At 44.0% G+C, this 14,026-nt stretch overlaps 1 protein-coding gene across 6 annotated transcripts in view; it reads left to right on the top strand.

Moving 5' to 3' along the window:
* LOC120731025 (neuropilin-2-like) overlaps window positions 1–14,026 on the top strand; it is a 90,539-nt gene that overhangs the window by 56,079 nt on the left and 20,434 nt on the right. For all 6 annotated transcript variants that reach the window (XM_040027754.1, XM_040027750.1, XM_040027755.1 and 3 more), the window contains exons 12-13: window positions 7,901–7,975; window positions 10,311–10,475. In XM_040027754.1, the coding sequence (XP_039883688.1) occupies window positions 7,901–7,975; window positions 10,311–10,475 (240 nt within the window). The remainder of the gene's footprint in view (window positions 1–7,900; window positions 7,976–10,310; window positions 10,476–14,026) is intronic.

Here is a 14,026-nt window from a genome sequence, read left to right as displayed (position 1 = left end):
CACACGATAACAGTTCACTTCCACTTCACGTGTGCAGCACGGTAACCATCCAAACTACAACACACAACCACACACTAAGATAATTGTACGTCTTTAGTGGCTTAGAGAAAGTGAGCATTATTAAATTTCACTTTGTGCGTGTCTTAAACGGCCTCCATCCTAACTGATGTGAGGATAACGATCCAAAAACGATCCAGTCATTCCGACCTGTTTCCTTCTTGCTCCTGTGTGTTTTCGTTCTACCGGTTGCTGTAAAAGAAGATTAAATATTAAATATTCAACGGTGCATCAGTTTCAGTCCAGTGAACACAGCTGTTTACACGTAAGTCAGAGACTCGCAGACATTCACGTTCGTCCTTCTCACCGAGCTGACGTGCACACAGTTACACGTTTTAAAAAAGGATCCTTAATCTTCTTTTGTTTAGCGAAACACGGAGATGCACACTGACATCCTCACACTCCCAAGCTTTGCATTGTTGTGACCTTTTCAGGAACATTTCCACATCAGCAAAACTCAAGATGCAGCAAATGTAAACAGAGACAGCTGCACCTATAATTAGGATTCCCCCTTTTTTCCTCACACTTTAGCACAAATAGTCGAATCGCATCCCGCCTGTCTCACCGCTCAGGAATTAGTGGGCTTGCATTAATGAATTCATTAATAAATAAGCAGCATATCGCCGTCATACGCTCTCCAACACAGTCGCAAACATTTACACTTATTCCGGGGAACGCATCGATCCAAGCAGCCAGTTTAACATGCAGCTAACACTGTTCTCTTTTTCTGGGGACTGAACTTCGTCTATACTGAGCCTGTTCAAGCTCAGCTCACAGTTTTTTATTGAGTGAATCGAGTTTGCTTCCTGGTAGTTTTTGATATAAATAGAAACTTTTCAGCCTTCGTCCTCACTGAGATGCTTCACAACAGTGCATACAGTGTACTCTGGTACTCACAATTACTATAAGACAAAGACAGTGTAACACACTGTCAGTCATAGCAGCAGCTTTAACGAATTTAAAAGGAAACTGCTTTTCCATTACTGCCCCTGCGTTGTTTTCATTTTACAGTGAAGCACGCTGACCTGGCCACGGGGCTGTAAAACAATTTCCTCACATGAGAGAGACAATCTCAGCGCACAATTGCAATGAAGAAATCCAAAATTACACATCCGAGGCTCTTAGGGGGAACGCAATCATGTCGTTTACCATCTCATTATTGTGCCAAACTTTCGGTGCAAAAACAGAAACAAAAGCCAGAATATTATTGCGGGACTCGTTCTAATCATTCACGCTAGCTACGGAGGCAACGTGTAATTTAGGTCTCGTAACCCCGACTGTTGGATCTGAACTCTGAGCTCGCACGCTGCCAGTTTTGTTCATGTTTTAAATGAGTGAGCTATCAGAACATCTGCTACACTCTCATCTCTTTCACTCCACACCTAGCTGTTGGCAGGCACGTATGTACACACACACACACACACACACACACACACACACACACACACACACACACACACACACACACACACACACCACCTGTTTGGCACAAAGATGTGAGTTTGGTTTTAGTTGTGTAAATACATGCTTAGTTTCTCATCACATTTGATAACTACATTGTTATGGGCGGGGTGCTTGAGGAAAATAATGGAGACAATGACAAACACAGACACAGAGTGAAAGCGCTTTTGTCCGGAGCCTCCGAGTGCTTAATAACAGCGTTATTTTTATTCAGCTGCTGCTGCTGCTGCTGCTCTCGGGATCACGGAAGTCTTAAAATACCGCCAACCAGATTGCGACACAAATTATGCTTCCTTATTATTATGTTCCAACAAAACGGCAATGATTAGCACGATAGGAGCCTCACTCGTGGCTGATGAATGCTGCTTTTCACCGCAGACTGTAAATGAAGGATAAGCATGGCTTGCAGCTCTGCAAGAAGAGCCACAAACATGCACTCTTTCTCATGGTCAGCAGGGGGCGACTCATCAGAAGTCAATGGGCTCAGATCTCGATGAGTGTCTGCACAGTGTTCATTTTGCAAGTTATGATCCCCATTCGTTTAAAAAAGGATGAAAGGACAGCGTGTGGCTGATTTGCTGTGACCGTGAACTTCTCCTGCAGTTTCTTGGCCTGATCGCCACCGCCTGCCTATCATGTCACCAAGACGACGACGGCATAAATGGCTCTGCTCGCGGCTTCACAGAATAATGTTACATTGGCCTCATGTATCTTTTATGTACGGTTTATGTCTTTTTATTAAAAATATGGACTCTAAAAGAGTGCTGTGTGAAATTCTGCAGGATGTGGGGAAGTACGTCGAGCAGGGAGGGTTTGACGGACTGTCCAAAGAACAGAGCACGTCGTCCTGAGTGAGAAATCCCGGTGCAAATGTGGATTGAATGTTGGCAAAGCGTACAGCATTAAATTTCCATGTAGGAAGCTTTAACTGTGGCTGTGACTTTATGACGAGTGTTGCAATATGCACAGGCGACTAATGGCCAAGAACTTTTCCTTTGTCAGTCACTGACACGAGGAGAAGTTGGACCAGGAAAACACACGTCAGTCGTTACAGTGGCACCCTGGAGGGGAACGCTGCTGATCGTCCTTGTTAAAGACATTCTGGAGGTGTTTTCCAGCAAGTCATTCAGATTTAGCCAAGTCTCTGTGTGTGTGTGTGTGTGTGTGTGTGTGTGTGTTAGGTCCAGCTTTGCTGATCGCATTCACATGTGGGCCATGGCCTGAGTCCAGACACTTTCATGTGATCTGCAGGATGTGTCCTCAGTTACACCCACTGTTCTCTCTCCCTGTTCCTCTTGCCTTTTCTCATTTCACTGAAGAAATGAAAGTGGTTATGAATGCAATGCTGCTTCCAGTAACAATAACTACTATGCAGATTGGGTAATTTTATGTTTTAATAGTATTCAGATACTGGGAAAGAGCTGCACACGTCACTGTGAGTTTTGTTTTTCTAACCGGGTTGTCCAAAGTCTTTTTTTTAATGGAAAAGCAGAAATGGAAAAAAGGTTTGCGAGAGGTTTTGTTCATGTTTGTGGCTTCTGCAGGTTTCACTGTGTCCTGCCAAGGCTCCTGCAACAAGACACAGACACACTCCATCTCTCCAGAGTCCCCACCTTCTCTTCTCTGTTTTTATACTTGTGATTTCTTCCTCTCTCATCTTTAAAAACTCAAACTCGTGTCCATCTAATCAGTGCACAACAGACTCAGGTAGTGCACAACGTCTACAGAAGAACCGGGATATAAAAATAAACAGCAATCAGTTTTAAGATCCTGCAGGGATAGCTGTTCTAAATGTTTGCACCACACCATGTTCCAGAGGGTCTGATAACACAATGCACCAGGCTGAGCGACAAAAAATCAATTGTCCACCACGGCGGAGCAGCCGAATGCCCTGCAGCTGTGCTCTCGGTTCGGGGTTATGCTTTAGCAGAGACAAAAGGCCAAGTTTGCAGCTCACAGTGATGTTCTACTGTTAAGTGTTGAGCAATCTAAACTATTTTAACCACACAACAGGGATTTGTTTACTTCAGGACAGCTCAGTTTATCTGTTCCTTCCCTCCTGTCTGAGATATCACACATGGAAACACTTAGGATGCGGTCCAGGTTGGTTGCGGATGCCTGTGTGTATATGCAGGTAGGGCTCAGTGTGCAATGAAAGCTCGTCTTTTTCCAATATAAATATTTAAGTTTGGCTCAGCATGCCTTTCAGTGTTTCTCAAATATGCCTTTCTCTTTTTCCCCTCTGTTTCCTCATCCTTCCATCCATCAAACTATGTAAAAGCCCAACTGGAGGGCTACACGAATACTGCCCTCGCTCTCAATCGCTATGTTTAAAAATGATTTCATTTCTTTTTAGCCAAAAACCTCTGTGCTCACGTAAGACAACATGTTGCCCTTGTCCCAAACCGTACGTCCAGCCTATCATGTGCCGCACCTGAGGCTTAATCCGACCACGCCCGAGTCTTGGAAGGAGACAACAGCTTATTAGTGCTTGGTGAGCGAGAAAGCTGTCCTTCTCTTCTCCATAGATCCTAATGGCCTACTTAGCTTAATGTTTCTTTCCACACTTAAATTCATTTTCTCTGTAGCTCACCATGTTTCACTGATGTAGTTACACACTCACTGCCAGCAGCTTCTTTTTATCATCTCAGTTGTTGTCGTACTTGTCTTGACACTTAAGGCAACAATTACAGTCGTATACCTTGTGGTGCTTTGTTGCACAATGGGCTAATGAGCAATTTACTGTCTGTAGTTTCCTGACATGAAGAGTGCTTTTGCTTCTCAGCTGCACAGCTCATGGCTCTGCCTTTTAACCAGAAGTTTGATTGTTGGCAGCTCTTTAACCACAGTCATGTGCTCAGTTTTTGCAGAAACTCCCCTTCCCTGTCTACTAATGTGAAACCTTGTGGTCCACTGTAGCACTTATCATTAAAAAATAATTTTAAAAATATCATATAATTGGTAGCTTTCTGTACAATTTAGTCTGGAAATAATACGCTGCTGTAAAGACCTCATTTTCCAAACCACTCATTTACAGATGGAGTCATAATGAGCTTAAGTCACATACAGTACAAACAAGCCACAGCTCTGGGTTTAAGAACAGTTGTCTGATTTGACCTTCAGATGTTTTCCAACATCACCTGAGATGTGATGTCATATTTTAGCATTTAACAGCCCCCTCCTTTAGACTCATTGCACAGCACTAGGATCAGATTTTCTACTTTTATCTGCTTCCAAGTATAATGCTGTCATCACCAAGTGCTTTGAGAAACTGGTTCTGGAGCACATCAGAACCTGTCTCCCCCCGGCTCTGGACCCACACCAATTTGCATATGGGACTAACAGGATAGGGCGGTCGTGGCTCAAGAGTCGGCAGTTTGTCGCGTAACCGGAAGGTTGCCGGTTCGAGTCCCGGCTCGGACAGTCTCGGTCGTTGTGTCCTTGGGCAAGACACAACTGGTGATGGCCAGAGGGGCTGATGGTGCAATATGGCAGCCTCGCCTCTGTCAGTCTGCCCCAGGGCAGCTGTGGCTACAACTGTAGCTGCCTCCACCAGTGTGTGAGAGTGAATGAATAGTGGAATTGTACAGCGCTTTGAGGGTCTCGAAAAAAGTGCTATATAAATGCAATCCATCATTATTATTATTATTAACAACAGATCCACCGAAGACGTCATTGCTCTCCACACAGCTTCTTCCCCAAAGCGATCACCATACTCATAAGTGGCTGATGGGCCCCACAAGTATAGTAGCACGCCAATTTTCTGTCCTCACAAACATGTACACACACACACACACAAACACACACACACAGGTTAGCAAGTTCCGTCTGTAAGGAAGGCATGCCTTTCAGTCTTTCAGTCATTAAGTGGAGGAAATCCCCTCCATACTTACACACATGCACCATGTCACCAATAATTGAGTAGCAACAGCTTTCTCTGTCTCTTAGACACACACACACACACACACACACACTGTGTCAGTAGTCATTATTTAGGCTGACAGAGGTAGATTTATACCCAGAGCTCTTTCCATAATTGAACAGTTTTCGTCTCTGTGTTTCCGCTTTGCCTTGCTCAGTCAGCAGCTTTACAATGAGCCCTTGGGCCTGTGACACCTTCTGTTCTTCAGTTTAGAAAGTGTGCGTCTGTGTGTGGAAAAGATCGAGTCGGAGGGTCTCTGCAGGTTTCTGTAAGTCAGCACTGGTGGACCCATCTGCAGAATATGTACGTCAGGATTGGTTTTTCTCATGCACGTCAGTTTCAATCTTCCCACGAGTGACTGAACTCTGCCACCTTGTATTTGTCCTGCCATTTATTTCCATTCAGCAAGTAAGAGTTCAAGTTCCTGCAACAACATTTTTAAAAATATGATTAAATTAAGTTGTTTAAATTATTTCTGATCTTTACAGTTGATCCAGAGAGGAACCTGGTGGATTGAAGAAGAGGATGAGGAGTAGGAGGAGTTAAGAAGAGGGGAGGAAAGGAGAGCCAAATTGAATTAGGCAGGTGGAGAGGAGATGAAGATCGAAATAGGAGGCTGACTGGAGCTGTGTGTGGTCACTAATTAGGAAATTGGTGGTGCGAGGTGGAAGGGTTATGTTCCCTTTTCGGTGTCTCCCTCTCATCTCCTATTCCTCCCTCTTGCCCCTCAACATGGGGGGCTAATTACAGTGGTAAAGGGCACCAAATTAAAACAGCTTAATGTCAGCAGCTGGGAGCTGCTTATTAAATGTTAATATCTAATTTTGAGCGTGCGCGTGTGTCTGTGCTGAAAGAGCAATATGAGTGTTTGGGCTTACATAATAATCGTGCATACTTTGACTGTGAGCGGACTGTGTAAACAACTCAAAGTTACACACACACATTAGAGTGGATGAACCCCAACACTGCAGTGCACTCAAAGCTATTAGCAGAGGCTTGCAAAGGTTACCAGTTAACACTAAACAAGACACACACACAGAGAAAGATCACCGCGTGAGTCATGGAAATATCTACAACAATTACACTCGAAGCAAATCTGCAGCAGTCTGAGATTCAACTGAATGATTAGAATCTACATCAAATAACAGTGGACCGAGTTACAGCACAAAGAAAAGTGCTGAAAGGTGGAGGAGAGTGAGAAAGAGCAACAGGAAGAGACCCAATCTCAACAAAGAGACGAAGAAAGAGCTGCAAAGGGGCGAGGAGAAATCGAAATATACCTCAGGGAGAGACGACAGAGAGAGAGAGCGAGGGAAAGAGTTATGGAGACGAAAATTGCGGTTGTGGTAAAACAGAAACAAGACTGGGTACGATTTCACTTCTGTGCAGGAGAGTCGAGAGAGAGACGGAGCATGTGTGTTTATGTGTGTTTAGAGCTTTTTGTGGTGGCAATAGTGGTTTTGCGAAGCAGAGCCGATTCTGGTCCGATTTATTGTGACAAACGAGAGACAGGAGATGGAAAGAAGGAAAGAAATATGAAGGGAGGAAAGAAAGAAAAGCCACGAAACGAACAGAAGAAAAAAGTAGCTTCTGAGAATAATTTGGTGAGAGGTTTGTGGTGTCTGGCTTGTGCCACGCAAGCCAATCTTCTGTTCCCTTACGTCAACACGCAGACACACACTTACTTTCACCAGTGTGTGTGTGTGTGTGTGTGTGTGTGTGTGTGTGTGTGTGTGTGTGTGTGTGTGAGGGAGAGAGATGGGAAAGCATTCATTGCCATTTAAGGAATCTTAACCAGCAGTAGAAAAACTGCTTATTAAGACCAGAAGGTTTCGGGGTTACACTGTCATACCCGAATGCTGACGTCTTTGCTCTGCAGGTCTGTGAGTGTGTGTGTGTGTGTTTGATCTATCATACACTCGATGCACGCTGCTGTGCTCCAAGGTCAGTGTGAGTGCAGCATCTATCATCATAGCATTGTGTGAGCGTGCATGCCAGCTTGCAGTGGATAAACAGAGCGGTGTGGCACAGTCCTGAGCTGAGTGCCAGCTCACTGCATCAGCTCGCTCTGTCCCTGCCTGGATCCCGACAAACGTCAGCCCCCGAAAACGGCGAAGAGAATTTAAAGCATCGTCAGTTAGCACCGTGTCTAAAGCCTGGCTTTGCTCAAACATCACAGCTGCACTGTTAAAATATTACTCTTTTCCACCGTGCAGCGAAGCAGTCGCAGAGCAAACTGTGAATATTTAACAAGACGAGCTCAGATTTAGTTATTCCAAGCCCAGCGTCGTCTCTGCTTATTATGGCCTGTATTTGTATAGCGCTTTACTAGTCCCTAAGGACCCCAAAGCGTTTGACTGTCTTGGAGAGAAAACAATAAAACAAATTATCTATTGCCTATTCTATTCTATTCTATTCTATTCTATTCTAACCTTTTGTGTTTATTTTTTGTGTTGATAGAAACCACCACTGTACCTGACACTGTGACCCCCACCACACCTAGAGTGGAACAGACAACCTCTGTGATGAGATCTGGTAAACACACACACCCACACACACACACACACACACACACACACACACACACACACACACACACACACACACACACACACACACACACACAGTTTGTGAAACTGTGAAACCGTCACAACCTGATCTATTGGTTTGTGTTTCTAGACACAAATTTTCACCTTTTTCGCCTCCTCGACGTGAATTTGTCACCTCTTATTTTCTTAAAAGCGTGTTTTCATCTGTCCGGTGTCACGTCCACTCATTTGTGCCAGGCACACAAAACTGATGTTTTTCACATATAAAGTATGAAAAATCTGTTATGAAACGGCTGTGTGCAGGCAGGAAAAGGACCCAAAGTGCAGACTCCGCACACAAACGTGAACTTAAACAGCTTTAATGCTGAACTCAAAAGGGTAACAAAACTGAGAACACAAAATGCGCTTACACAGCAAGATGAGGGTAGATGAGGGTAGATCGCGACACAGAGAAACACAGGGCTTAAATACACAGAGGGGGCAATCAGGGAACGGTAACAGGAGGGAAACACAGCTGGGGCAAATCAGGCCTAAAGAAACAGGGGAAGCAAAACCAGATACATTAACACCAGACATGGACCTTCAAAGTAAAACAGACTGAACTTAAAGACACAGACTCACAGGCAGGCACTGCAACAGAGGGAACAGAGACGTAAACCACAAGGCAGAACTCTAACCAAGAAACCAAAGACTAGAAATGATAAATAATATAATAAACTCAAAACTCAACGACCCAGGCATCCTAACAAAATCCACGTTGGAGGCATTGGTGGTGTGACCGAGTTCACATCATATCGGCACAGGTTCAGGGTCGCAGGGTGGGTGGAGTCTATCCCTGCTGTCATAGGGCAAGATGTAGAGCAGGGGTGGGCAATTCCAGGCCTCGAGGGCCGGTGTCCTGCAGGTTTTAAATCTCACCTTGGATCAACACACCTGAATCACATGATTAGTTTGTTACCAGTCCTCTGGAGAACTTCAGGACATGTTGAGGAGCTAATTTAGCCATTTAAATCAGCTGTGTTGGTTCAAGGACACATCTAAAACCTGCAGGGACACCGGCCCTCGAGGCCTGGAGTTGCCCACCCCTGATGTAGAGGGTCTATTTTAAAAGCCATCCATAATGTATCATTAAAGGCAAATTAAGAAGATGTACCCACACAAAACAGCTCGGTTTATAAAAAGACCATGCTGTGACTTAAAATGCAGCGGTCGCCACTTCTTTTCAGCTCTGTTTTCTTGGTTGCCGGGGTGAAGTGTCCCCACTCTGGACAGAATATGCACCACATGCGCTAAAGTTCCTGCTGAAATACGTCAGTTTCAAAGTTCTGCTGACTGTCAGGAAAAAAGTTTTAAATCAACATATGCAAACAAACCGGTTATTTTTCATGACTATTTCACATTTTGCTGTAACACACACACACACACACACGCTCAAGCTTTCTTCATTCAAGTGCATGCTATCTGCGCTCTCACATATGCAGATTTCTTGCATGCACGCATGCATTTATTTCTGCTCGTCTCTCATCCGCACACACACACACTTGTGCACACACTCGAGCTCTTAAGGTCAAACTCATGATGTCAGTGTGCACCGTGGGGCCTCTGGGCTTTGAAGTCTGTTAGATTCAATAGTCCCACAGGAAGCTCTGTTTGAGTGAAAATAAGCTCGCACAGCCAGAGGATCTTCATACAAACACAGGCTCACATATTGGGAATATGATTTCACAGCTATAGGTCACCGACTGCCTCGCTGGAGTTTATGCAGAGCGTATTGTGATGTAGTTTAAGGAAGCGCCTTTGCTTTTTTGTTTCAGCACAACTGAAGGTAGCAGCTTATTGCAGTCCAATTACAGCATCATTTTTCCTTCTCATTTGTGCTCATCTTATTACTTTCATGTCACCCCTTGAGTTTTGTATCATTCACCTTTTGCTCCGCTGTTTTCTTTCTGTCCATTTTCTGTCTGTGTTTGCTTTCTGTTATTTCTGCTGCAATTACTCTTTCTTTCAGTCTGGCTTTTATTCTCCGTTACTCTAATATTTGTATTCAGTATGATTTTCAAGATGTCATATTGCATTGAGCGCTATTGCAAAACGTCTCAACACAATGCGAATGTCGCTCACGGCACTATCAAAATAAAGACCCTGCCATTACAGGACTGAGTCTCACAAAAGAAAACTGAGAAAAAAAGAATTTGTTTAAATCCAACACAATACTAAAAGCACTCAGAAGAAGCTGTCGGGTGGTAATCAGTAGTATTTTAGCCCAAACAGACACTTTTAGAACCTTTATTTGTAATCTGTTTTTCTTTCTCGATTCACAGCCACCACTCCGCCCCTGTCGGCCGTGTGTGGCTTTGAGCAGAGCCTGTGCGGGTGGTCGGCTGATCCCCAGTCAGGTGTGAGCTGGACCCTGCACACAGCCAGCAGCAGCTCCACTGTGCACGGCGCTCATGGAACAAGGCAGGACCTGGCACTGGGATCAGAAAGTGAGTACCCACGTACTTTGGAGACTGAAGGGGATAAAATGTGTGATTTTTGGAACAAATCAATTTGATGAACTGTGTTGCTTTAATTCTAACATGAGCCCGTCTCTTAAAGTTTCTCACCACGATGTCCTCTCACTGTATTTCTTGGCTGCTTGACAAAGATTTTGTCTTTTGCCACAAAAAAAAAAAAAAATTCTGACATTTCCTCAGTGAGACAAAGCAAATTTCACATCATGTGAGAATAACCTCGCTAGCCCATTTAGCTACTAACAACCCATAATGCCTTCCTCTAAACTAAGAGGCACAATCTGTAGAGGACATTTGGTTCTGCAGACACACAAATGTCTAAATCAAAGAACAAATGCTCATTTTTAGACAGAATTTTGAATAAATCTTGAATCTGGTCGGGTTAACCTGAGCATTATGTAAGCTGCTTTAAACCCCAGTCACACAGGTGTGGAGACCGGCGGGAGCCACCGGTTGATAAGGGAAAAACCGAGATTCCTCATCCAGTTGGAAGGTGATGGCAGGAAGTTGCTTTGGTTGGTACGAGATTGTTGTGGTCGATCATAGTTTGCATAGGAGACGCCAACTACTCGCTAGGCGCTAGCAAAATCCAAATTCAAACCTAGTAAAATAAGATATACCCCATGTACACACATGCCCTTCTCTCAGAAGTGCTCCTTCTGAGTTTCCCTTTAGAAACGTGCGAGGTTAGCATGGAGCTTACACGTCTTCCATGAAAGCTACAGGCAACCACAGCAGTCTCCTGGCAACCAAACAAGTCGCAATCAGTTTTTTGGTGCAGCGCCGTCTTTACGACTAATTTCACCCAGAAACCCCTCACCAACCGATCGAGGAATACACGTTCAGGCCTGTGTGACTGAGGCCTACATGCTCCTCTGCAAGCCACTTTGCAACCCACCTGTGTGTTGTCACTGATGCCTTCTGTGTTCTGTACTCTTATTGTAATAATGTCATATATCCGTAATCACTTAACAATCTTCACGCGAAAAAATCTGATCTTAAGATTTTCAAAATAAAACTGCTTACAAGTGGAGAATAATAATTAATAGCTACAGCTCTGCTGGCTTTCTCAAGCACACACTGTAGAAATTCACCAAGCAGACCTTCCATCTTCTGAAATCTCCACAGGGTTAGAACCCATTAAAAGGATTTATGGGTGGGCCTCCTCCTCTAATTAAACACTCAAACTTTCTGAAAACTCCACGGGCCCAGCAGAAAAACATTACTTATTATCTGGGCATTTCTCATTTCACAATATCTCTGTTTTTTTAAAGACATAAAAGAAAGCATCGTCACGCTGAAATGTCTGACCTTCCTCAGCACAAAGACTTCTTGAGCTAATTAAGAGCAAAGCGGTCGTCCTGTGGTGGAATATGATGCATCCCAGTGCTGGGAGGAACCACTGACAGCAACCATGATGCAAGGATTTCACTCTTATCTGCAAAAAGTGTGCACGACGTCTTAATTGGAGTTTTAAAGAAACCGTTAGGTTTAACAGTTTCACTTTCCTTACCCTAGTTTGTTACTTTCTCATCCTGTTTGTCGGGTCTTTTCTATTTTTTCTCGTTTTCAGATCTAATCCACGACAGTTCTTCTTCGCTTATCTCTTTTATTTTGTGCTTGAAGCATCTTTGAATGCTGTAATTATCTGACTTCGGGCTTCGTGTTTCTTCTTTTTCTAACTTCTTTTCCTTTAATCTTTCTTTACAAATGTCTTTTTGTTCTCAATCCTTATTATCTCGTGTTTTTGTCTTCAACATACAGCTGAATTATTCTTTTATTAAAAGTCATTCATTTCCTTTTGAGGTTGATTCATACTGATATATCATATATTCTCGCTGGCTTCACCTCCGTTTCCCTCAGTGGTACTTGCAATTTTCCGTCCATTTTTAACAAGAGAGCAGGAGGACTGTTTTATCAATCGCACACACACTTACTGTACCTACACACCCATAAGGTGCACACACACGGCCCAGAGCGGTCAGATAAGTCAGATGATGGCTTTGACAGAAGTGCTGCCTTAGCTCTTCAGCTCTCCCCGGGGCTCCACACACACACTTACACCCACAACTCAAGGTGGAACTGTCTGTATATTAAACACCCAAGGCATAAGCCCCCCCCAACACACACATACACACACATATATATATGACCTTGCCATCCACCAACGCTTTCTTTGTATCTGCTGAAACCATCCAGTTCATGGTTGAACGAGCAGCAGCTTTATAAACAGACAAGGCCGTGACATAAGGCAAAACTCTACAGCTCACTAGGATCTCGTGAATGTGCGCACGTATATGTATGCACCCTTATGGGTGTGCGCCTGTGAGTGTATGTAATTGACTTAGCAGCGTCCCTGTCTCCATGTTTGACAGCAACATGACATTAAGTCTTGTTCTACAGCAACATTAGCGTGGCACCCTGTCTGGAAGCTGTCTCAATATGCAAATCAAATCCCCAGCCCTTGTCATTAAGAGCCCTTTTAGGTTTTTTTAAGAGAGGAAAATCCAACCAGAACAGAGCTCATAAGTTATTCTTTTGATCTCAGATATGACACGACTGAAATTCTTCACCCTGGAGATTTTCATCGAAAGAGTTGTTGTTGGAGATGGAACAGTTATTGATAAGGAAGGGCTGAAAGGAGACAAAAAGAGATAACTGACAGCGCTGTCTCGCTTTCGTTCTCTTCATAGCGCTGCATCCAATTATCTTGGTGTTTAAATGTGATGGGAAATATATTGATCAGCTGTCTGTGTCCCGTGAAACCTAATCACACACATACAGGCCTATTGTACAAGTGTGAGGATGGCACATGAAGAAACACCACCACAAGAACTCATGCACACACGAGCACAAAGACTCAACACACAGATATAAACAAAGATACCTAAAAGTGAACAAACACTCTTGTAAACAGACTGCAACACACACACACACGCACACACGCACACACACGCACACACACACACACTTCCCTCCCTCCCTCAGAGCCAATTCTACATCCCTGTCTATCCCTCCCATGGAGAGTTGTTAATTAATTCCCTCCCCTTGTACGTTCGCCAAGATCAAACGCAGAACGACAGAAAAACACTTCAACTTTTCTCTAACTGTACTTAATGAGCAACGGTAATTTAGCTCTTTTTTTGCATTGCCTCCAAGTGAGGAACTGAGTTACAAATCCATTATTCATTACGATGAACGGCAAAAGCTGTCAAATGTTTTTCTTCCTGTCTTAGCCAACGATGGATGGACGGATGGATGGACGGACGGACGGACGGACGGACGGATGGATGGATGGATGGACAGATGGATGGATAGATGGATGGATAGATGGACAGATAGATGGACAGATGGACGGATAGATGGATGGATAGATGGACAGATAGATGGATGATGGATGGATAGATGGATGGATAGATGGACAGACCGATGGATGGAGTGAGCTGGACAGATGGACCGGATAGCTGATGGACAGCTGGACAGGATGGATAGATGGATGAGATCATGATGGACAAGGAATAGAC

Source organism: Simochromis diagramma, unplaced genomic scaffold (assembly GCF_900408965.1).
Source record: "Simochromis diagramma unplaced genomic scaffold, fSimDia1.1 OVJJ01000343.1, whole genome shotgun sequence".
Lineage (NCBI taxonomy): Eukaryota > Metazoa > Chordata > Actinopteri > Cichliformes > Cichlidae > Simochromis > Simochromis diagramma.
This window is presented reverse-complemented; position numbering and strand designations above follow the sequence as displayed.